Source organism: Miniopterus schreibersii (assembly GCF_964146895.1).
Source record: "Miniopterus schreibersii genome assembly, chromosome: 2".
Taxonomy (NCBI): domain Eukaryota; kingdom Metazoa; phylum Chordata; class Mammalia; order Chiroptera; family Miniopteridae; genus Miniopterus; species Miniopterus schreibersii.
Genome location: NC_138102.1, coordinates 181,817,963 through 181,840,782, shown reverse-complemented (window position 1 = coordinate 181,840,782; position 22,820 = coordinate 181,817,963). Strand labels below are relative to the sequence as shown.

At 59.6% G+C, this 22,820-nt stretch overlaps 1 protein-coding gene across 1 annotated transcript in view; it reads right to left on the bottom strand.

The window, feature by feature from the left end:
* Nucleotides 1-559: 559 nt before the first annotated feature.
* The window catches only part of CACNA1I (calcium voltage-gated channel subunit alpha1 I), a gene marked incomplete at its 3' end in the record, with an annotated part of 90,747 nt that continues 68,486 nt past the window's right edge, over nt 560-22,820 (bottom strand). Inside the window, exons 11-37 of the mRNA XM_081128153.1 lie at nt 21,945-22,096; nt 21,136-21,321; nt 20,742-20,859; nt 19,873-20,028; nt 19,307-19,400; nt 18,429-18,628; nt 17,316-17,798; nt 16,890-16,990; nt 16,091-16,214; nt 15,742-15,810; nt 14,991-15,175; nt 14,452-14,578; nt 13,839-13,964; nt 13,443-13,532; nt 12,153-12,345; nt 11,439-11,590; nt 10,054-10,163; nt 9,295-9,428; nt 8,529-8,599; nt 6,085-6,163; nt 5,394-5,515; nt 4,591-4,929; nt 4,200-4,346; nt 3,709-3,831; nt 2,989-3,154; nt 2,086-2,285; nt 560-1,138 (exon numbers count right to left, since the gene is read on the bottom strand). Coding sequence (XP_080984279.1) covers nt 560-1,138; nt 2,086-2,285; nt 2,989-3,154; nt 3,709-3,831; nt 4,200-4,346; nt 4,591-4,929; nt 5,394-5,515; nt 6,085-6,163; nt 8,529-8,599; nt 9,295-9,428; nt 10,054-10,163; nt 11,439-11,590; nt 12,153-12,345; nt 13,443-13,532; nt 13,839-13,964; nt 14,452-14,578; nt 14,991-15,175; nt 15,742-15,810; nt 16,091-16,214; nt 16,890-16,990; nt 17,316-17,798; nt 18,429-18,628; nt 19,307-19,400; nt 19,873-20,028; nt 20,742-20,859; nt 21,136-21,321; nt 21,945-22,096 — 4,626 coding nt within the window. The remainder of the gene's footprint in view (nt 1,139-2,085; nt 2,286-2,988; nt 3,155-3,708; nt 3,832-4,199; nt 4,347-4,590; nt 4,930-5,393; nt 5,516-6,084; nt 6,164-8,528; nt 8,600-9,294; nt 9,429-10,053; nt 10,164-11,438; nt 11,591-12,152; nt 12,346-13,442; nt 13,533-13,838; nt 13,965-14,451; nt 14,579-14,990; nt 15,176-15,741; nt 15,811-16,090; nt 16,215-16,889; nt 16,991-17,315; nt 17,799-18,428; nt 18,629-19,306; nt 19,401-19,872; nt 20,029-20,741; nt 20,860-21,135; nt 21,322-21,944; nt 22,097-22,820) is intronic.

Sequence of the window (22,820 nt, the reverse complement as noted above, 5' to 3'; positions counted from 1 at the left end):
GGGTAGATCTTAGCAGCATTTCTTCTTTAAAGGGAAAAAAACACACCCTGAATGACATCTCTCCTCCTGGGCCTGTGTCCAGGGCCATGGGGCCCTCAGAGGCCTGAGAGCCCTCTCCAAGCTACTCCAAACCCAGGGGAGACACCGGAAAGTAGGGGTGCCAACACCTCAGCAGGACTGTCTGCCCTGGGGCCGGCGGGGCGGGTCTGGCCTACGTCCTAAGCATCAGGCAAAAAGCTCTGTGTGGGCCCCGGCCCGCACTCCCCAACTTTAGCACTTTCTGGAAATCATAAGCTCTCAGTAAAAAAAATAAATATATATATATGTCTGTCTCTCTATATATATGCATATATATATATACATGTGTCCGCACGGGAGGGCCACGGCCAGGCCAGGCCTGGACCTCGGCCCACCCAGACCCGGCTGCACCGCGCGCCGGTGGCCGGCGCTGGCTGCCCCGCACGGTGGCCGGTGGCCGGCCGGGGACCAGGTATTGCTGTCTGGCCCTGGCTCCTGAGGTAAAGCAGGCGAGACGGGCTGGGCGCGGCCCGCCCGGCCCTCATCTCTTCCTCTTGCTCGCGTCTGCGGGCTGCAGCTCCCCCGGGGGCTCGGCCGCGCCCGGGGGGTCCTTGCTGCGAGCCGCGGCCCACGAGGGGCTCCGGGCCAGGCCGGGGGGCGCGGCGCGGGGGCGCGGGCCGGCGGCCAGGCTGCTGGTGCTGCTGAAGCGGCGGGCGCGCGGGAGCCCGGGCGCGGGCGGGCAGAACAGGGACGTGAGCGACAGGCTGCTGAGCGTCTCCGAGTGCTCGCTGCCCCCGCCCGCGCCGCCGCGGCCCGCGCCCTCCTCGTCCGAGGGGTCCATGGAGTCGTGGTGGGTGCACCCCGGGCTGGTGGAGCCCCCGCTGCTGTGGCTGCGCTGGTGCGCCCGCAGCCCGCGCCGGCTGAACGGGCCGCGGCCCCGCAGGCTGAGGCGGCGGCTGGCGGCGGGGGACAGGCCGGCCCGGGGACCGGGGGCGGGCGCCGGGGGCCCCAGGGCGCGCCGGGGACTGTCACTCAGGGTCAGGCTGTCCTCCAGTGTGGTCTGCAGGCTGCCCGCTGAGCTGCTGCGGCTGGCCTCCAGCGAAGTGTCGCTCCCTGTGGCCTGCGGGGAGACACGGGATGGGGACCGCCCGGCGTCCCCTCACCTGCTCCCCCAACAGCCTGCCCATCTCAGCGACCTGCAGGCACAGCAGCCCTCCGGTCCCTCAGGAACTGCCTTCACCACACGCCCAGTGCCCCATGGCTTCTCCCTCCCACGCCACTGCCCACCTGGGCTCCTGGGTGGCTCTCATGACTGTCACTGGAGTGGCCTCCAACTAGGCGATCAGGGGCAGCCAAGAGCACCCTGCTCAAACCCAGTCAGACCCTGGCCTAGGGCCCTGCCTGCCCCTCTGGGACCTCACTTCCCCCCACGCCCCCCCCCCACCTCTGTTGTGCCTGCTGCCTGGAAAGCTCCTCCCCAGATGCCCACGTGTTTCACCCTCAGGGCCTTCCCAGCCCCTCCACCTGAAGGACCAGCAGCCCTGCCCCCTCATAGACCCCTTTCCTGTGCCATGTTCTCCCCAGTGTGTCACCATCAAATAGATTATACTTTTTATCCACTGACTTTGGCATTTCCCGTCTCCTCGCTCACTTCGGAACACACACGTCGTTAAACACAAACTGTGAGCCCAGGGGCAGGGATTCTGCCTCTGTAGCTGCTGCAGCCTCCAAGCCCAGCACACAGCCTGGCACACAGTCGGGCTGACAGCTACTGAATGAACAAATGCCTGGATGAGCCCTGGGCTCAACCCTGCCTCCACCACACCGTGTGATCTGGGGCGGCTCCTGCCTCTCCTCGAGTCCTGGTCTGCCACCCACAGAATGGGACTCTCGGGTCCGCAGGGCCCTCTGCATGCCCAGGTGTGGCTCTGGCCAATCCAATACAGGTGGCCTGCAGGCCAAAACCTCCCATCCCTGAGACCTGCCCCTCCACCTCCACAGCGAACTCCACTGTCCTACTCAGATGTTCCCCGCAGGGGAGCTCTTGGAGTCAGGGAGGTGCCCTACCTGCCGGAGGAGGGTGCAGTTGACACTCGGTGACCGCAGGGATGCCCAGGAGCCCTGCAGGGCAATCTTGGGGAGGGTCCCAGCACCAGCACCCTTCTCCTGGCCTTTCTGGCTGGAGGACACAGCAGGGTGGAAGAACTCCGCTGGCATGGGCAGGAGTGGGCTGGATGCCTCTGGGGAGAAGGGGCTCGAAGGTGCTGCTGGGGAGGGAGGAGAGGGAGCTGGGGAGCACGCTCGAGCTGGCAGGCCCCTGGAAGGTGGGCTGGCGGGGAGGGGACTACCTAACAAGCTGGCTGTGAGACTATGGGCAAATCCTCTCTGAGCCTCGATGTCCCCACTATGAAAGCAAGAGAGAAATAGTAAACCTGCCCATGTGACTCCTGGGAGAACAAGCACCAGGCAAAGGCACAGCTTCAGAATGGCTCTTGGGTCCTGTGTCCTGACTTTTGGTTCAGGAAGTCTGGGGCCTTAGCACCTGAGCACCATGTTCAGTCCAGAAGCCATTGGTTTTAGGACAGGTCCTTGGAAAAGCCACTCCACCCCCAGCCCCTGGAAGGTGTTCAATGCCAGGCCTCCCAGAAGAGCACTGAGGTGAGCTCAGGGTCTTGGAGGCTCCTCTTCTGCTGAGCTCATCTCTGTCTCCTTCCTCAGCCACTGCTTTGAAACCAGGTTCCTGTCACCTGTCACCCTCCAAGAGGACTCGAGATGAAGGTGAGCCCTAGTGATGGACAGGCCAGCTCAGTTCTCTGTCCTGGTGCCCACAGCCAACCACGAGCCCATCTTGTTTTCCCCCCACACAATGTAACAGTCTTGGGGGGTGGGAGGAAAAAAACTCAACCAGCTGCCTCTGAAGCAGCCACCGAGAACAGGGCTGGGGGAGCTGGTGGGGCACCCACCCCTCACCTTGGCTGCTCTCATGTTTCAGCCAGGATCGGACGGGGTTGAAGGAGACTGCCTCCATCTCGCGCAGGAAGTTCTCAGGCCCCGAGGATACGGCCGTGTTGGACAAGGGGAAGAAGCACTCACCCAGATCCCCCACACGCACAGGCTCAGGTGGGTCTGGCTCACCCTGCAAGAAAAGGGCGGTAGAAGGGTTAGGACGGTGGAGAAAGAGGCAGGGGCCAAGCCCACCAGAGCTGCCTTCATGCCCCTCATTCACAGCCCTTTGCTCGGGCTGCTCTCTGTGCCTGAGATGGCTTTCTCCTCACCCTGTCCACCTGGCCAACAATCGTCATCTTCCAAAACCCAGGTGAAAGGGCCCCACCTCCAGGAAGCCTCTCTGATGTCCCGGGCAGGTCAGTTTACTGCTCACTCCCCTCTTGACTCTAAGATCCTTGAGGGCAATGGAGGGTAAAAAATACCCAAAGCAACAAGGAGTGGCCAAAGGCACTGGATGCCATGATTGGAGTCCTGGCTGAACTTGTTGCTGTGTGACTTCAGGTAAATCACTCCACCTCTCTGGGCCCCACTGCCCTCATCTGACCAATAAGAGATGTGGGCCTGGCACACGGCAGGTACTGCTTAAATAGTGCACTGGGAAGAAGCCATGTCCTGGCTGAGCAGGGGGAGGCCCAGCCTGCAAGGATAGATTCACCTGTCCAGGAGCCCCCTGGGGCTGCTCACCTTGCTGTCTTTAGGGCGAAGTGGGCAGGCCGTGAGATCCTCGAGACTCAGGTCATCACCCAGCAGGATGGATGAGGACCTGTCTGAGTTCAGGGAGAAGGCTTCTGTCTCAGCGAGCTGCACCTGCAGGGAGAGGTGGCAGCCTCAAGTCACACATGGGGCTGGGACTAGGAAGGCCTGGTCCCCCCGAAAGACGCAGGATGGTAGTCAGAGAGGTTCAGAGATCTGCTGAGCATGGATAGTATGCCCACCCTGGGGAGGGGGCCCAGCCTAGGCAGGGGTGGAGGTGGGGGAGACATGATGACATCACAGCCAGTGGAAAGCCAGGCCTGGGATGGGCCAAGGGCAGGGAGTCCCATGAGCCATGAACTCCAAAGCTGGTCCACTTGCCCACAGACCAAGTGTCCCTAGAGGCTGGCCACTGTGAGCTGTTGGTGGGCAGGCCTCTGCCCAGAGCTGGGCTTTTCCCTCTGGCCAGGCACTAGCCCTACCTCCTGCTTATCGTGGTGGCACTTCCTGCAGCCGGCCGGCGAGGAATAGTGGTGGAAGATGGAGCCAGACAGGTTGTCGATGATGGTCAGCTCCCCATCCAAGGAGTCCTTGATGATTAAAGAGACGCTGTCCAGCCACAGGTTCTCCTAGGCGGACAGGACGGGTGGGGACAGGTGGGGTTATCACTGGGGGGGGACTGTGGGGTGGGCAGGGCACAGCTGCCCGCCGGGTCTCTGCACCTATGGCTTGGGCCCGACCCCCTCGTCACAGGGTCACACAGAGCTGAGCGGGGTGGGGCTCCAAAAGACAGAGTCTCTGCCCAAGGCCACCTGGGCCAGCTTCCTTGGCAGCCCCGAGATCCCACCCTCGGCGCCCCCAGCCCCTGCCCACCTGGGCTGGAGAGTAGCAGTGTGGGCACAGGCGGCCTTCTGGGTCACCCCCGCCGCCTGGCCCGCCTGGCCCTCGGCCAGGCGCCCCCGGGGAGCCGGTGGGCAGCCGTGGGCCGGGACCGAGGCCCTGGGCCATCTCGAGCTCGAGCTCGGCATCCATCTCAGCGTCCTCTTGGGCCTCCTTGTTGCTGTCGTCCAGGTGCTTCATGAGCACAGCCACCACCACGTTGATGAGCACAAACTGCGCCGTGAGCACAAAGCTGACGAAGTAGAGCGGCGACACGAACTGCAGGCTGCTCAGGCAGCTGCGCTCGTCGTGGGTGCAGTCCCTCAGTGTGTCCTGTACCGGGCAGGTGGGCAATGAGGACCCCAGGGCCTCGAGGCTCAGGCCTTTGTCCTCTGTGAGCCCTCCTGCCCACTCCAGGCTGGAGCCAGAGGGCCTCCGCTGGGCGATGGGCAAATGCCAGGGCCTAGCAGCAGGAGGAGCAGTGACTGCAGCCGCCGCCCTGGGCTATGGGCCCCCAGCCCCCTCTGGCCCTGGGTGGAGTCATGTCTCCTAACACCTGAGCACTGATCTGAGCACTGTCCAGCATGTCAGGGTGGACAGAGAACCCCTTCTGGCCGTATCTGCCCCCCACTGTGCTCCCAGGCCCCCTGCTGCTCTGGGCCCTGCCTTCTCCTCCCATGTACCATGGGGTTCTGGGTGGGCAGAGGGCCAGGGGCCTTGACTGTTGGGACTGTCACCAGCACCCTTGCCCCCAGAACCTAGCCTGAGTTCTCCCTCCCCAGCCTGCCCACAAGTACCTTCATGATCCCGTTCCAGTTGTCGCCAGTGGAGACCTGGAAGAGCGTGAGGAAGGCCATGCCGAAGTTCTCAAAGGTGGCATGCCGGCTCATGCCCTCACACGGGTTCTCATCGTTGCAGACTGAAAGGAAAGGCGATCAGCTGGCCCACTGCTCAGAAACCCCACTACAATCCTCGGAGGTGCTTGTGGACTGTGCCCAGCCCATGGATGGAGAAACTGAGGCTTGGGGAGGTGGCACACAAGCTGAGGCTCAGGTTCAGGTGAGCCTGGCTCCTCTCCCAACTCAAGTGTCAGTTCCAAAGGGAGAGAGGATGGGGTGGGTGAGGGCTGGCTCCAAAGGGAGCCCTGCTTTCTGGAGCTGACCCTGTGTTGCCCTGGCTGCTCTGCTTGTCAGGATGGCCCTGGCCCAGGATGGACACTGGCTTGTGGGGTCAGAGGGGGCATCCCCAGAGGTCAGACAACTGGGGGGCTCCAAGTGGGGGTCCATGGCATAGGTCTGGGGTGTGCACGTGGACCCAGGCTAGCACCTCCCAATAGCTCCTACTCACACGGGAGGGGGTGTGGATGGTGGAGGGCCACCCCTCCATCCCCTCAGGGCCCGCTGTGGGGATATCTCCCCAGTGATGGGACAGTCTGGGAGGCCCTCCCCCAGACCTGGTCCACCCCCACCCCAGGCCTGCGTCACTCACCCAGCTTCCCAAAGAGCTCCACTCCCAGGGCGGCGTAGATGAAGAAGAGCAGCATGAAGAGGAGGCCCAGGTTGCCCACCTACAGAGACAGAGGGTGGGGAGGGAGCTGCAAGGCCTGGGACAGGTTGGGGTGGGGGACAGCAGCCTCCAGGTAAGGGCCAGCCTGAGGGTCAGGGCAGCAGTAACCCTTCACCAGGCTCTCTCTGCCACCCCATACGACCTCCCGGAGGGCAGGCTGGGCCAGCGCAGGGCACTGGATAAGGATAAAACACTTGCGAAGGCTTTACTGTCAGCAGCCCGGACTCAGCACTTCACATTCATTAGTTCACTTATCCACACGGTGACCCACAAACTCCCTTTTACCCCCGTTCTTCAGATGAAGAAAGAAACTACTGAGAGGTGAAATACCATGCCCAGGATCACACCTCACACCACTAGAACTAGGGTAGGACTGAGATTCAAACCCAGCCTGCTGGCCCCAGGGTCCAGGAACACGGCTCCATACACCTGTGAGTGGTTAGTGCCATCCCGTGGGTGAATACAGAGAAGGGGGGAAGGATGTCTCAGCAATAATGCCACCTCTTCCACGAAGCCTGTCTGGATTCCTCCAGGCAGACTGGGATGCAGTCTGACAGTGTGAGTGCAACTGGTGTGTCCCTGCCACTGTCTCTGCCACTCTGGGAAGCCCTTGAGAGCAGGAACATGGCCAGATTAAGTCAGATCTGCTTCCTCGGACCAGCAGGGAGCCTGGGCTCAGAGAGGAGTGGACAAAGGAATCATGCATGCCTGTGGGCCCCAGAAGCCTCCTGCAAACCCAGGCACCTCTGTCCCACAGCTCCTGTGGGAGGAAAATGTCCTGGATCCCAAATCTATTTCCAATCTACCCATATGCTAGAGACCGCCTTTAAGTCACACTATGGAGAAGATAAGGCTCAAGCACATTCTTGCCTAGAAATGAAATCTCTCCTGGACCCCTCAGGAGACCTGCACGGGTAAGTCAGAAGACATTCGCATTAACTGCTGAAAAGTAAACGGCGTTAATCACAGCCTCCTAATGTGTTTCTGCTCCAGAGGAGGGTTGCCTTCCTCTACAATCACACCAACGATGTCTAATTAAATCATGCTCGTTCATTAATGAAGTGAGCACTTACTAAGCACCTGTGAGGCAGGGGTGAGGCCCTGGCAGCCAGGGGATCATGCGTGAGTGGCCTGGGCTTTCGGCTCAGCTTCCTGCCCTCTGCAAGGCCCCCATCAGCAGCATCTGCTAATCAGCATCCACCTCACCTTTCCTACCAGCCTTCCCTCTTCCCTCAGCATCTTCCAGAGCTGCAGCGACTGCCTTCCCACCTCCCTGCCTCCAGCCTCTCCCTCCAACACATTCTCCTCTGAGTCCCCAGAGCAACCTTCTAAAAGGATGAGGCCTCCCTTGTCCAGAACCTCCCTCGGTGCCCACGTCCTGCAGGAGTTTGCTGTCTTATCATCAAAGGCATGACCTACCCCACAGACCCGCTTCCAGCCTGGTGAGAGGCATGTCGCTTTCCCTTTGCAACTGGGCTGCTGGGAAGCTCACACCAAACTTGAGAACAAAATTCAGTGATGTTCTTAGCCCAGGTCATAGCAAGAATTGGCTTTGCTTTCATCTTCCCTGAGCTGTTCATCTTTTATCCCCATTTTTAGTGGGCTGTGTCTGTGCCTTGTATTTTAAGACGCCTAAAGTTCTTAAGACTGCATGAGTCATAAGGAATAAATGAATGTGCTCGAGGCTCACCTCAGAGCAGAAGCCACAGTGAGGGGAGGGAGCAGGGGAGCCTTAAGGAGTCAGGACAGTAGGGGAGGGAGAAACTGGGATCACAGACTTCCCAGAAGAATGAAAGGTGACCCCTGTGGCCCTGACCTTACCTCCCTTCCACTGACCAACGGGATGAGGGCTGAGTGGGGGGGCACACCCAGGTCGGGGGGGTCAAGCTGTCCCCTCCTAGAATGTCAAAACAGAACCCCTCGGCCCACATCACCACCTCCTTCTACCAAGCCACCCTGCAAGGTCAAGCTCAAAGTCCCTGACAACCTCCCTATTTCCCCAGTTTGTGTCAGGGCCCCTCCTCTCTCCCCAGCACAGTGAAGGCCCCTTGCCAAAGTGCCCTGGGCATCTGCCTTCCGTACCAGCTTGGTGACTCCCGAGGACAGGCAGAATGTGGGTCTCCAAAGGCCAGCCCAGGGACCGATAAAGAGCAGGGTTGGGGAGTACTTGGTGACATTAGGACTAAAGAGGCAGAGGGACCTGTTCCATCTCTCACAGCCCCAGCTCAAACTGCTTTTCGGGAGACAAGGTTTTGTGCTGGTTCTGGGCAGGTTTAGGGAGAAGGGAAGTCAGGGCCTGTGTCCCCTAGGGCCCAGCATGGCACCAACAATAGGCAGGAGGGGCCACTGGAGGCAGCGGCTCTTACCTGGGGCAGGGCTTGCACCACGGTGTCCAGCAGGGCCCGCATTCCCGTGGCCATCTTCAGCAGCTTCAGCACTGCGGGTAAACCCAACGCAGCCCCCTCAGCCCAGGCCAGCGGGGACATGCGTGTGGACATGTGGACATGTGTAAATGCCACAAGAACGTAGGTGCAGCTACAGGGCGAGTGGGGGTGTGTATGAAAATGTGCTGCACAAGGTGTGGACATTGGTGGGGACCAAGAGAAGGCGGGTAAACCCAGTGGGCACCGAGGGATATAAGTGTGTGAGTGAAAAAAAGTGTACAAGTAACTGCCTAATTCACAGCGACAAGGCAAAAATGACCAGGTGAGTGCCCATGTGTCTTCCTGTGGCTAAAGAGGCCTCCAGGGGAGGCTGAGTATCTCCACCCCCATCCCCACCCCGGAATCTGGAAGCGACATGCGGGTGCAGGGGAGTAGGAGGCACCTGCGTGAGCAGAGGTAGGAGGTTCTGAAAGAATTGTGGGGACAGCCCTGGGGTGAGCGGGAAGTCTGGGGGGGTTAAGAAGCGTTGAGGCCCGTGTGTCCCAGCTGGTGTTGAGGGACCACGATATCCCAACCTGGGGCTGGACCACATGGGTCGTGTTATGATAAGGAAGTGGGGTGCAGCGTGCTGTGCAGAGCAGCCTGTGGACCCCTCTCCCATTGTGCCCACAAATCCCCTCCCCCATAGTGCCCACACTCCTCCCCCATCGTGCCAAGCTCCCCTCCCCCGCCTATCCTCTGCCCTCACCCCGGGCGATGCGCAGAACCCTCATGATGCGAATGATGGTGGGGTTGATGGGCAGTGCCGCGTTGATCTCGATCTCCTCCAGCGTGATGCCCATGACCGAGAGCAGCACGATCGCCAGGTCCAGCTGGTTCCACCTGCTCAGGGGACACAGGAGGGCAGGAGTGGGAAGCAAAGTGAGAGTCACTCTAGCTTAGACACCTCAGTTCAGAGGAGCTTTCCAGCCCTCCACCTTCCTGCTGTGGCGGCGGGGATGTGGCCACCCTTCCAACTAATCCCTCCAGACCCCACTAGGTCCAGCTCCCTCTCTACCCCTGGATAGCCTCCAATTCCTCAAGCAAGGGGCTAACCAGGCTAAATCAATATCTCTGGCCTCCTGCAGGGGAGAAGAAATGGGCTCTGACTTCTAGCTGTGAATCTTGAGCCTGCTGTTCCCTCTGTGTGGCCTAGGGCTAGTCTATCAAGCTCTCTGAACCTTATTTGTTTCCTCTGAAAAGGAATGAGGCGTGTCCTGCTCTGTCTATGGGATATGGAGGGCCCATGGGAGATGTGCTGAGGAGACTTGATAGAATGCTCTGCACACATCAGGTAGCACCATATCTACTTCTTGTTCAGGACTGCAGACAGCACCCAGGGGCCCCTGGCCATCAGTGCCCAGACCCTTATTAGTTCCCCTCTTCTGGGTGCTCCAGGCTTCCCCAGGGATCAGGACGGCTTCCCCATCCTGCAGCCCCTTCTGTGCTGCCTGGCCCAGCCACTCACCTGTCCTTGAAGAAGCGCCTCAGACCAAATGCCACCAGCTTCAGCACAGCCTCCAGCACAAAGACAGTGGTGAACAAGTAGTTGCAGTACTTGAGGGCTGTCTCCAGGGACTATGGGGGAGGGCAAAGAGAAGCATGATCCAGGCCCCATGACCTGCCCCCCATTTTCCTCCAGTCAGAAAGTCTCTGCCTTTTAAGAGAATTTAATCCATTCACTTTTAATGCAATAATTTATGTATTTACTTTTATTCCTTCCATCTTATATAATGCGCACTATTTATTTCACTACTATTTCCTTTTCCTTATTTCTGCTGGTTTGGTCCAGATACCCCTCTTTGGAAGTAGTGCTCAGTAATGGTTAAGGGTCATGGTTAAGAACCATACTGCCTAGATCTGAATACTGGCTCAGCACTTATTCCATGTTCACTATGACTTTGGGCAAGTCACTTGACCTCTCTGGGACTTAGCGTTCCAATCTGTAAACTGGGGATAATAGTACCTTACCTCAGAAAGTTGCTGTGAAAATTAAATGAGCTAATAGCCCTGAACCAGACTGGACTGTATACTTAAATACTTGGTAAATGTGAGCTATTATTATTCCATTTCTTCATGTTAATTTGGAAGTTCTACAACTACTAATCCTTTCTGCCAGTGGTTGCCTTCCTTTTCCCTGCACGTATAACATTCCTCTCCTATCATTTAAAATAAGATACTAACTCCTCACCTGGAGGCTCTGTTCCTCCCTTCATCCCAACCTCTGATAAGAAGCTCTTGGAATGCACTTACCCCTACAAGCCCCTCACCTGCCCTTCGTGCACACTGCCTGCAACTAGCAGGGAGCTGGTCACCCTCTCCCACCTCTGTGTTTGCCCCCAACAGTCCTGCCACCTGGAATGCCCCTCCCCCAGGCCCCATATGCCCAAGTAGCAGTGGAGGCCGCATGGCAGTCCTTGAATGTAAATCAAAGTTCCAGTCCTGGCTCCACTACTTACTGGCTAATTGGGACAGCATCTTTTACCTCTCTGAGCCTCAATTTCTTCATCTACAAAATCTGGAGAAAGTCTCCTCCCCCACCTTAAGGTTGCTGTGAGGATGAGAGTTAAAATCTATAGCATGCCTTGAAAGAAGTCATATTAAACACACCATAGCTACTGCTCCCCATGTTCAAGGCGGGGCTCAAAAGGCACCTCCCTACTCACCAGAATTGAGACCTTTCTCTCTGGCCTTTCTCTTTCATTCATCTGTCCTACCAGGCCATGAGCTTCCTGAGCACAGGGCCCAGCATGGGGAGACTGTTCAGACCCTGCCCCACCCCGTCCCTGAGGTGGAGTCCTGCTGAGGCCCTGCTCCCCATGGAACCTCGGCCAGGGGCAGGACTGGGCTCACCGTCGGCTGGTTGTAGTGCTCCAGGGACATGGTGACCACATTGAGGCAGATGATGAAGGTGATGAAGATGTCCAGGTAGTGGCTGGTGCACATGGAGTGGATGAGCAGCCGGGTGGGACAGTAAGTGGCATAGTAGGGCAGCCGCTGGGCCTCTGCAGGAGGTACACAGGGGAGTGGCACAGACCACAGAGGATGGCCAAGGAGGGAACAGAACAGGTGGAAGTAGAGGCAGAGGGGAGAGAGGAGCAGGGAGGAGACATGTCAGTCCTCCCAGGCCCTGGGAGTCAGAGTTAGGTCCCCTCCACCCAGCCAGGGGGCCACCAGGGAAATGGGTAAGATGTCGGGGTGGGTGGCAAGGAGCAGGACACTGATTCTCCCTATCTACCCCGAAGTGCCCACAGCAGGGGCTCCTGGTCTGCTGGGGAGAGAACAGGGGTCCCACAGCTCAGGGTCGGGCACCCGGGCTCTGCCTTTGCCCTCTGCCTGGACTGGGACGCCTGGTTGGCATTGGTGGCGCCATCAGACTCCAGGTGGACCCGTACAGGGCTCAGGGACCCCAGGCAAGCCGCCACCGGGGGAAGGGGCAGGCCAGGGACACGGGTGCCCAGAGGCCGGTGTGGGGCCCAGGCCTCGGCCCCTGCACCGGGGGTCAGTGACAGAGGGCGGGGGGGCCCCGGGCTGGGTGGCTCCCGCCCGCGGCCGTCACCCACGCACTGCGGCGCTTCTTCTCCAGGCGCCGCAGCCGCTTCTCCTCGCGCCGCCGCGCCTCCTCGGCCTCCTGGTGCTGCCGGCACTTGTGGAAGTTCTCCACCACCACGCCCACGAACATGTTGAGCACGAAGAAGCTGACGATGAGCAGGAAGGAGATGAAGTAGAGCAGCATCCAGGGGTTGTGGTTGGGCACGGGCTGCAGGGAGCCAGAGGGCTGAGGCGGGCTGGCGCGCCCGCGGGCCTGCTGGGGCGCCACGCGGAGCCCGGGCGGTGGGGCCCCCACAGCGCCTGCCTCCTGGGGGCCCTGAGGCTTGAAGGGAGCGGGTAGGAAGCGCCCGCCCTGGCCTGGCGCAAGCAAGGTGCTCCGCAAAGACGGCCCTCCCCTTCCCGCTCCAGCTCTTGCCCCCGACACGGATCTACCTGTCCCCTTCCCCTCGTCCATCCCCCCACTTACTCATCTGCCCACCCATCACCCACCCACCCACCCACTCATCCATCCATCCAGAAATAGGCAGCCAGCCGAGGGAAGGCACATTCCTCGTGGAGTCCGTGTGAGTACGCGTGTGTGGCTGGGATGGTGGGCAGGAGGGGTGGACAGGCTAAGAGGTGGAGGAAGATGCCTCCGAGTGTTCTCATTCCCCACCTAGCCCCAGATGGGACCCCTGCTCTCAGGGATCTTGGGAGCAAGGGCTCAGGACGCCTCTCAGGCCCAACCGCCTCCCGACCCTCTTCCACCCACCCCACCCTCAAATCCACCCGCACCCGGCAGCCCACAAGCAGCTCGCACAAGCAAACCTGATGCTGTCACTCCCTCGCTATAACACCTTCACTGACTCCCACTGCCCTCAGATAAACCCCAGCCCTTGCCATGCCCGGACCATCCAGCCCTGCTTGCCTCCTCCACACCTCCTGCCATTCTCCTCTCACTTTCTACTCCGGAACCTCATCTCAGGACCCCCTGAATTCGTCACTCTCTTGCCTCCAGCCTGCACCTGCTGTCCCTGTCAGCCGACTCAGCCCCTCTCCACCCACAAGGCTCTGCAGCCCTCCAGGCAGGAACCAGCTTGAAGAGCTGTCCCTACAGAGCAGGGGGCTTGGTTGAAGCAAATGGAACAATGACTTTCGCTACCCAAGGGGCGGCCCTACTGGTGGACTCAAGCCAGGATGGTGAGGGGTGGGCCGCGGCTGAGCTGGGGCTGTGGGTCTTGCTGACACCAGTTTCAGACCACTGGACCCCAAAACCACCGTGTCCCTTCCCCGTTGCCCCACTGACCTGGCCCCAGCCACACCAACCTGCTGGTCCACAGCGACAGCATCCAGTCCATTGTACATGATGTTCACCCAGCCATCCTTGGAGGCCAAGACAAAGAGGGACATCAGGGCCTGGAAGACACAGGGAGAGGAGGGTACAGAGGTGATGGGTTCAGACAGGGTCCCGGACCAGCAGAGATTGCCTGGCAGTCACACACCCTACTCTGGACACCTCCCCCATCCCGTGCTTCCACCACACTGCTCGTTTGTTGTACCCCAGGGCCCTGGGCCAGGAAATGAGGTTCTGGAAAGGAGAAGCCACAGGGTGAGTCCTGGTAAGGCAGGACTGGACACTGGTCTATAATCCCAAGCTGTTGGCATTGAAGAGCCACCGACTGGGGTGATCAGATAAGGAAGGGGTAGGTGGGCAGAGCTCACCTGGCCCAGGTTGTCGAAGTTGTACTTATGATGGACCCAGCGGTAGTTGGCGGCCATGCAGTCAGAACGGTTGGTGATGTTTCGGGTGTCTACACCCAGACAGTGGTAGAACTTGCCCTTGAAGAGCTGGGAGGAAGGGACACAGGGTGAGTGACTGTCCTGCCAGTGTTCCCGGGGATGGGGGTGAGGCGTAAATCAGAAGAGGGACACCTCCTCTGTGCACAGTCAGGGCCAAGCACTCAACCACGCCATCTCCCCAAGTCCCCCAACATGAAGTGGAGCTACTCTCGTCCCATCTCACAGATGAGGAAACTGAGGCCTGGGGGACAGGTAATCTTCTCAAAGTCACTTGAGGTTTAGAAGCGGCAGAGCCAACTTTCACACCTTGGCTTGTCTGATTCCTGGGTTTTCCACACACCCAAGATCAGACCCCAGTACCTGCACTGGAGATCCAGGCAGGGACCCCCCCAGGAGAAAGATGTCTGCATATCCCCAGGGAAGAGAGAGCCCCCAGGTCAGCCAGCACAGGGTCGGGGAGCCGTGTGGGAGCGAGGAACCTCTTCTCCAACCTTGGAGCCAACCCCACCGCCTGCCCAGTCTGGTCACCCCTCACCTGCACCCCCAAGATGCCGAAGATGATGAAGAAGGCACAGCAGATGAGGACAATGTTGCCAATGGGCTTCAGGGAGGAGATGAGCGTCTCTACCACCAGCTTCAGGCCAGGCGCCCGACTGATGACACTGCAGCCAGGGAGGGACCAACGGCACTGTTAGCCCTCAGCCAGGTCAGGAGACAGCCCCAGTCATCCCAGAGGCACCAGGGTGGTGGTATGCACAGCAGGGCACTGTGCCTTCACCCCGTCCCCTTGGGGTCCACACACCTTCATGTAGAGACTGAGGCCCAGAGACAGCTGTGAGCCACCCAGAGCTATACAGATAGGAGGCAGCTGTCCTGGGAGCCACTTTCAGCCCTGGTCTTCCAGCAGGCGTGCATACACACACGCAAACACACACACACCCTCCAGGCCTGGTGCCTGGCCCTGCTCAGCTAGTGCTTGGCACATGCTAGCAGAAAACTGACTGGGTAGGGAGGGCAGGAGTGAGTGGTCCACTTAGACCCCAGAAGCTTCTCCAAACGTGGAGGAGTCCTCACCGCAGGGGTCGGAGGGTGCGCAAGAGCCGCAGGACCCGGAGGACCCCCAAGATCTTGGCTCCGCCGGCGGAGGCCAGGGAAACCACGATGTCAATGATGGACACGAAGACTAGAAAGCCATCCAGCACGTTCCAGCTGCTGCGCAGGTACGCCTGCTCCCCGAAGTACAGACCCAGAGAGACCACCTGGGGGCAGGGTGATAGGCGGGGTCAGTCAGCCTCCACCAAAGAGGTGGGTCAAGGCGAGAGTCAAGCAGGTGGGGTGGAATGGAGCCAGAGGGTGGGCAGGGGTCACATGCCCGGCTGCCTACTCAGAAAGTGGACAGTGGGTGGGGACCAGATGGTCTAGGTGCATGGTGCTGCTCCCAGCAACATAGGCCCATGGCCTGTTCTGATGTGCTCTCCCTGCACATCTGGCAAACCCAGTTCAAAGCCACGCGCTCTGGGAAGCAGAGGGAATTCTTCCCCTACACCTATGCCTCAGCAGGGACCTCCGTGACACTGTAAATGTCTCCCTGCATTAGCCTTTCTGGCCGGTTGTGACCTCCTGGAGAGCAGGGATGTGGCTGACCCCACCCCTTGGGTCCCAGTAGCCCAGTACTGGTACCAATCGGAGGCTGGTCTTTGGGTCCCCTGTGGAATGTTGCCGATGGGCGGGTGAGTGACAGGCTAAGGGAGGGCTGGGCCAGGGCCAACACCCTTACCCTCCTCCGGGGGGGGGGGGAGAAGTCCCAGGTGAAGACAGGGGCTACCTTTAATGTCATCTCGCCCACGAAGATGGCTGTGAAGATGTAGTTGGACACGGTGAGGAATATGCGTTCCTGAAAGAGCCAGGAGAAACCATGGGCCTGGGGCTCCCAGAACTGCCAGGCCACCTGTGCCTTTGGCCAAGGGGCATCCAGGGGAGGCTGCCATTTCACAGTCCAAGGAGGTGTCCCCCTTCCAGAGACAAACTCCTGGCCACACCTTCCTACACAGTATCGATATCCACCTTGCTGAGCTCTCCTAGCCCCCTTGGCCCTGAACCATGTCCCATAGCAGGCCCCAGTGGCTTGCCCCTCTGCCCATCCCTTGCCCTGCTCGAGGGCCCCAGCCACTCACGGTGCTGCCAGCCTCAATCTGGGGCCGCTCCAGGGCGATGGTGATGCAGTTGAGAAAAATGAAGGCCAGGACGACATAGTCAAAGAGTTTGTGGGCAATGATGGTCTGGCACAGAACGCGGAACCTGAGCACAGTGGGCAAGGGCCATGAGAGTAAGTTTGCCCCTCACCTCAGCCAGAAGGAAGGTAAAGGGCCTAAGCTTAAGGGTGGCCTGGGAAGCTGACCTTTCGTAACAAGTGGCAACTTTACATCTGCTCAGGGTGCCCACCTGAGCTGCCTCCCCAACCACACACCCATGGCAACTCCTACAGCCACAGGCTGAAGGGCACCCCCCTTGCCCTGGCACTCAAGGCTTTCCAAACACTGGCCCAAATCCCTGATCCCTGCCCTCCAGCTGCACAGACACACAGTGCCTGATGCCCTAAGCTTCTGCCCCAGACCTTCCCTCAGGCTGCTCCCTCCACCTGAACCAGCCTCCACCTGTTCACAACCCTTTCCCTGCAGAATACTATAAAGGCCTCCTCCTGCAGGAAGCCTTCTGATGCCCCCTCCAGATGGGAGCACCCCAGGCTCCTTGAGGATCTGTCCAACCTGGTGCCCGGCACAGGGATGGCTTAGACAAATATCCCCATTTAAACATTCCCCCTGCCCTGCAGCCTCTCTAGCACAGGGGCAGGAGGGCCCTCTGAGGTACAGGGGCACCACCCTCAATGGCCCTGCCTGGCTCTGTAGTACTCTCTCCCTCCCAGACCCATTCACCCCCCCCAGTCTAACCTCACCCCAAGCCTGGTCTCCCCACCTGTTCTCGGGGGAGAAGAGGTAGACAGACCAGTTCTCGCGGACCTCGCACCAGTCAGGCTTGTAGACGTCAATCATCTTGCGCACCCGGAAACACAGAGTCTGGCAAGGAAAGTGGGGGCGCGGGCTGGTCAGCACTGCCCAGAGCTGCCCATCTCTGCCACTCCCTCCCAGTGTGCTGGGGCGTCTGGGTGACCGAACTCTCCCAGGGGGACCAGAACGCTCACCCCACCCAGGGGGCAGGAGGGCTTCTCTCCCAGGGGAGGCCCAGCTCGGGTACCACCCGAAGCCCAGGACTGGCCACGCCCCTGGGGCTGTCCCGTCAGTCCCGTCGGGCCCCCCACTCTAGCCCGGCTCCGGGGGCCCCTCCTCCCGTCCAGCGGACCTCCTCCTCGCCCCAGCCTGGCCACTCCGCAGGACAACTCACGTAGTCCACCTCCCCCTCGTCGTCCCCATCGTCCTGGCGGTCGCCCATCTCGGTGAAGACCTCCTTGGCGATGCTGGGCATCCTGCCATTGCAGTCCTCGTGCCCGGGGACCATGCCCACTGTCCTCCAGGCCGCCCGGGGGTGGGGACCCACCGCGGGCCCCAGCTCAGCCAGGTCCACCGAGTCTCTGGTGTCGAGGGACAGTGTCCGGCGGTGGTGGTGGTGCCGGTGCATCGGGTGGGGACCATGATGTGCGTGGTGGGCGTGCTGGATGTGCAGGGGCACAGCCCGCGGCGGCCCTTCGTCCCCAGCGCCCTCACAGGCCCTGGCCCCGCCACCACTGCCACCACCGCGCTCCGCGGAGAGCAGGGACTCGTGCTCTGCACACGGTGGCTTGTGCTTGAGGCTGTTCCAGCTGGAGCGGCGGCTGGCCCAGGCCCCGCTGCGGCCCCACGGCCCATAGTAGGAGCTCCGGGTGCTGGACTGGGAGGAAGCCACACACACCCACACTTGTGGCTGAAGACAGCCTCCGGCCCGCTGAGGCCCTAAAAGGGTCCCTGGCCTGGCCAGTGGGTGGCAGAACCACCTAGACTCCAGGGGTCCTCTCCCCACCCAGCCTCTCACTCCATCCACACCCATGGACATGTGAGCGTGTCCATAGTGTGATTTCATCTCCTCCCGCCACCTCGTTTCCTTTGAGGAAGGTACAGCGAGTTAGGGCCACTCTCCTCTTTACAGGTAGGAAACTGAGGCTCAGAGAGGCCTGTAACTTCCTCGTGGTCACATGGCTTGAAAGTGTCAGAGGCCAGATTCAAGCTCCCATCTGCCTGACCTCCCCAAGCCCAGCTCTTTACCCTACACATTGGTGCCAAGATAAAAACCCCATTCTCCACCAGATCCACTGGCTTCATTCATTCATTCATTCATTCATTCATTCCTTAGTGCCTAGTTGCACTCTGGCACTGGGACCCAGAAATGCAAGGGAGACAATCCCTGCCTGGTTCCAGCTGGACAATCTGGGTACCATCCTGAAGCTGGACTGGCAGGCAGCCAGGGTTCCTCAGCACACACCCAGCAGGGAGTAGCTATCCAGAGCACCCCATAAGGACTCACCAGGGAGCGCTGGTCGTAGCTCACCCTCCCCAGTGACATGACACTGCTCTTGCGGGAGCCCAGGGCCACCAGCATAGGGTCCGGCTGCAGCGACAGGCGGGCAGGTGCCACAGTCCCAGTGGGGCCCAGATGTCCACCCAGAGGAAGATTGAGGTCCAGGTGCCCATTGGGGGTCAGAGGAATTGGGTAGAGCTTGGGATCTGGAGGGGTGAGGTGGAAACAGAGGGGGGGCAGACAGAAAGCCAGAACAAGAGCAAAAGAAGCCGTGAGATAGAGACATGGACAATAACAGAAATGGAGAGTTTTTCTGCGGAGACCTCCTCCACCAGGAAGTCTTCTAGGTTGGACCCCATCACATGTACCTCCCCTCCGCGCTGCCTGCAGGGCTCTCAGCTTAATTTTGGATAAGTGAAACCCTTGCCTTCTGTGTTCAGGGCAACCACCGAGCTTCACCCAGCATGAGAACTTTACTGCCATGCCAGCTGTGGAAAAGCAAGGCAGAGACCATCCAGCCAAGCTACCAAGGGCACAGCTTGGGTTGGGGAGGTTTGCTGTAAGCTGCCCAGTGGTGTCAATCAGGACCAAAACCCAGGCGTCCTGAGGCCCAAGGCTCTTCCCAACAGGCCACACTGTGTGGAGGGGTGAGGGAGGGCTGTGGTAACCTTGTGGCTAGAATTCAGGAGGGTCATGAAGGTCACTGACTTTTCAAGATTTAGCATTTCTTTCCATTATGAATGTAAACATGTAAACAACAAACCACAGAAATTAGCAGTCACAGAGCCTGGGCTTGAGGGAAAACCAGAGGCTGTGCCCTTTGCCCACCTGGATCTCTGGGGAAGGGTGCTGGCTCCCTAGGGGACAAGTGGAGGTCTGTTTACCTCCGCCGCTGTCCAGGCCCTCCTGGAGCTTCTCAAACTCCTCCGCGTTGGATAAACTCTGGTCCTCCTCCGAGTAGGAGCGATTGGCGTCACCCTGGGGGACCGTCCCTCACATTGGAACACAAGTCAGCTAAGCCCTTCCCTCCCTCGAGAACTTTTCAATGGGTGTTTTCACCCCCACTAACAAATGTGGAAACTGGGGCTCAGGAAAGGGAAGTGAGAAGCTACTAAGGACCTAGCCCACAAACCCACATCTGCGATGCAAGCTCCCTGAAGCCTCCGAGGAAGGATGGAGGAGGCACAGCCTGGACCCCAGGTCGCAGGGACTGGAGAATCTCAGAGATGGAGAGGCCTAGTCTTCTGCCCTTGGGGGAGACGCAGGGACCCAGATGCTGCCTCTATTTGCATGCTCCCTATGATGGCAAGCTCACTATTTCATTGGCAATCCCCTTCTCTGGAGACTTGCCTGCTAGACGTTTGAATTGAAGCCCTTCCCCATTCAGACACCCTCCCCTCACCCAGTCTCCTACACGCCCCTGGTGACCCCTTCACCAGGGTCAAGTCACCTCCGCCTGGAAGCCTTCCACCAGGATGGCCACCAGCAGGTTGAAGAGCACATAGTTGCCGAAGGTCATGAGGGCAACAAAGTAGAGGGAGGCCCAGGGGGAGGTAGAGGCCATGCCATTGTAGAGGACAACGTTCCAGTCCTCCTGGGTGAGGATCTGCGGGGGGAGGAGCACAGCGCTCAGTACAAGAGTACCCTCAGGCCCCAAGCCAGCCCAGGGTAGAGGGACCCCTCTGGGTGGTGCAGCTACGGACAAATAGCAGCCCGTGCACACCTGCCGCATCCTCTCACGGGCGCTCGGGCACAGCCAGGGACCTCGAGCATCATGCCTCTAGCTGGGGGCGTGCCCGCCTGGCAGAGCCTCAGGCTCTCGCTCACACACTCACACACACACACACACAGCCTGCTGCCCCAGCTTGCCCATATCCTCAAACCTGTGTCACGCACTCCTGCGCTGACATTCACTCCCCACTGAACAGCACTCCCTCCTAGCTGCTCCCATACCCATCCTCTGTCCTGCTCATGCCACCCACCTGTGCCCCCAGCACAAGCCCGCCCTTCCCCCCCTTGCTCCTCTTGCCCCCACCACACTGTGTGTACACACTTATTCAACCATGTCCATGTTACGGGGGAGGAACAATCTCAGGGAGGACTCCTGAAGTGCCTGGAGCCTCAGCTCAGGGCGGGAATGGAGGGGCAGGGATGGGCACCGGGCAGCGGTCCAGCTCCCACAGCCTGCCCGCTGAACCGGAGTTGAGGGGCCTCCCTGTCAGGCCACGCTCTTCTCTGGATTCTCCGAGGCTGGGGGCACCAACGAAAAGAGATCCTGGGTGAACCGCCTTCCCCTGACACATGGGGACGTGTGCTTACCTGGAACACCGTGACGATGGCCCACAGCAGGGAGTCGAAGTTCTTTCTGTCGGGGATCGTATCTCCCGAGTCTGTGCGGAGGCTGAATTTGCAGCCAAAGATGTGCATCCCGAGAATGCTGGGGAGGGATGGAGGGAGCTGAGGGCTCACACAGGCTAAGCTCTTGCCCTTTCACTTTGTGTCACTCGGACACAACCCAGTAAGATGGGAGGGGCCACACTGGTCCCATTTTACAGAAGTGAACACTGAAACTCAAAGGGGAAGTACTCGCCCAGAGCCACCCGGGATTAAGGGACGGTGGCAGGATTCACACCCAGGTCCAGGGTGTGGCCTCGAGAACTGGTGCTCCCGCTTACAGCCCTGGCAGGTGTGGTCCCCGGTGAGCAAGGCTCACCTGAAGATGAAGATGAACAGCATGAGCAGCATGCAGAAGGTGGCCACGTTGTCCATGGTCTTCATGAGCACCACCAGCTGGCGCCGCAGTGCGGGCATGAAGCGCACCAGCTTCAGCACCCGCAGCAGCCGGAAGGTCCGCAGCACCGACAGCCCGCCATCAGCCTGCCCCACAATCTCCCAGATGCTGCGCAGGGAGGGGGGGCGGGAGGGGAGAGGCAGGTGGGTCAGCGGGAGGCAGGGAGGGGGCAGGGCAGAGGAAGAGATGGGGAGTTCCATTCATTCACTCACTCACCCAACCAATAAGGTTTCACCTGCTGCTGCTCGGGGGCACCCTAAGTTGGGGGCTCTTAACCTGGAGTCCATGGACCCCTCCCCCAAGATGTCTATGGATAAAATTCGGGAGGTCCACGAAGGTCACTGAGCTCTTTTTGAGATTTAACATTCTTTTGATTATGAGAGGGAACAACAAAATATGGGGAATTAGCAGTTTCTATGACCTCGTGGTTAATGGAAATCACTGTTTTTACATCTGCATCGTGGTTGATGCAGACATTTTTGAATACAGTGTATGCTCATCCCTTCTTTGGGATAATGGTAGTCAGATTGGCTGCTAGATCTCGCTATTTAATGCATTAATCCAGAAGCACGTAGGTGGCGAAACCACAAACTTTTAAATATGTTCGTTAACTGTATTTCAGTGTAATTGGGTTTCCTTTGATCTCATGTACTTCATTACAGGCTGGGTCAACCCCCTCTTCCCTCGCTCTGCCTCTGGGCCCACAGCCTGGGATGGGGGGCAGGGGACACCTGATGATGACGATGATGCTGTCGAAGATGTTGTAGGGGTTGCGCAGGTAGTCGAAGAGCCCAAAGGCGGCCAGCTTCAGGAGCATCTCCAGGGCAAACATGCTGGTGAAGACCACGTTGCAGATCTCCAGGACGTTGGTCAGCTCCTCGGGCTGTGGGGCATGAGGGGCGGGACAGGAACTCAGTCAGGTAGAAGGCAGCCATGGGTCCCCTATGGGAGTTCATCGGCTCTAGGATCCCCAGGGAGGCGGCAAGGCCTGGCTCTGCCACCCTGGCTGCGTGGCCTGGCAGGTCAGTGTCCTTGCAGGAGCTCCAACTACCCTTTACACCATGGCCTTGAGGACCTTGCAATGCTGCTGCCCCAGGTCCTGAGAGGTCCACTAAGATGGTGGGACCCTCTGGGGCTGACCTTCCACAAATTTGGAAATGGTGCTATTGCTGCACATTGAGGGAGGAATTACAATACCCATTTTACAGATGAGGAAACTGAGGCTCAGAGGCTGGTCTGAAGTCACACGATGCAGAGCAAAAATGGAAGGCAGACCATTTTATCGATGAAGAGACGTGAACGGACTTGCTCAGAGTCGCCCAGCAAGGATGTGGCCACGCCAGGCACTGAGCCAAGTCAGACTCCAAACTGCTCTCCTCTCACACCCCGAGACCCGCCTGAACTCATGCATTCCCTCCTTCACTCACTCACTAGCGCATGCGTTCCCCAGGCCCAGAGCCTCGCTGTGTGCTACCCAGGGTGGCCGGTGTGGACAGGTCAGGACACTGCCTCCGCCCCCGGGAAGCGCGGGCTCTGGTGGCAAAGCCCAACACCCAAGTAAACTAACAAGCCAGTGTGGGTGCTAGAAACAGGAAAGCTGAGGGTGG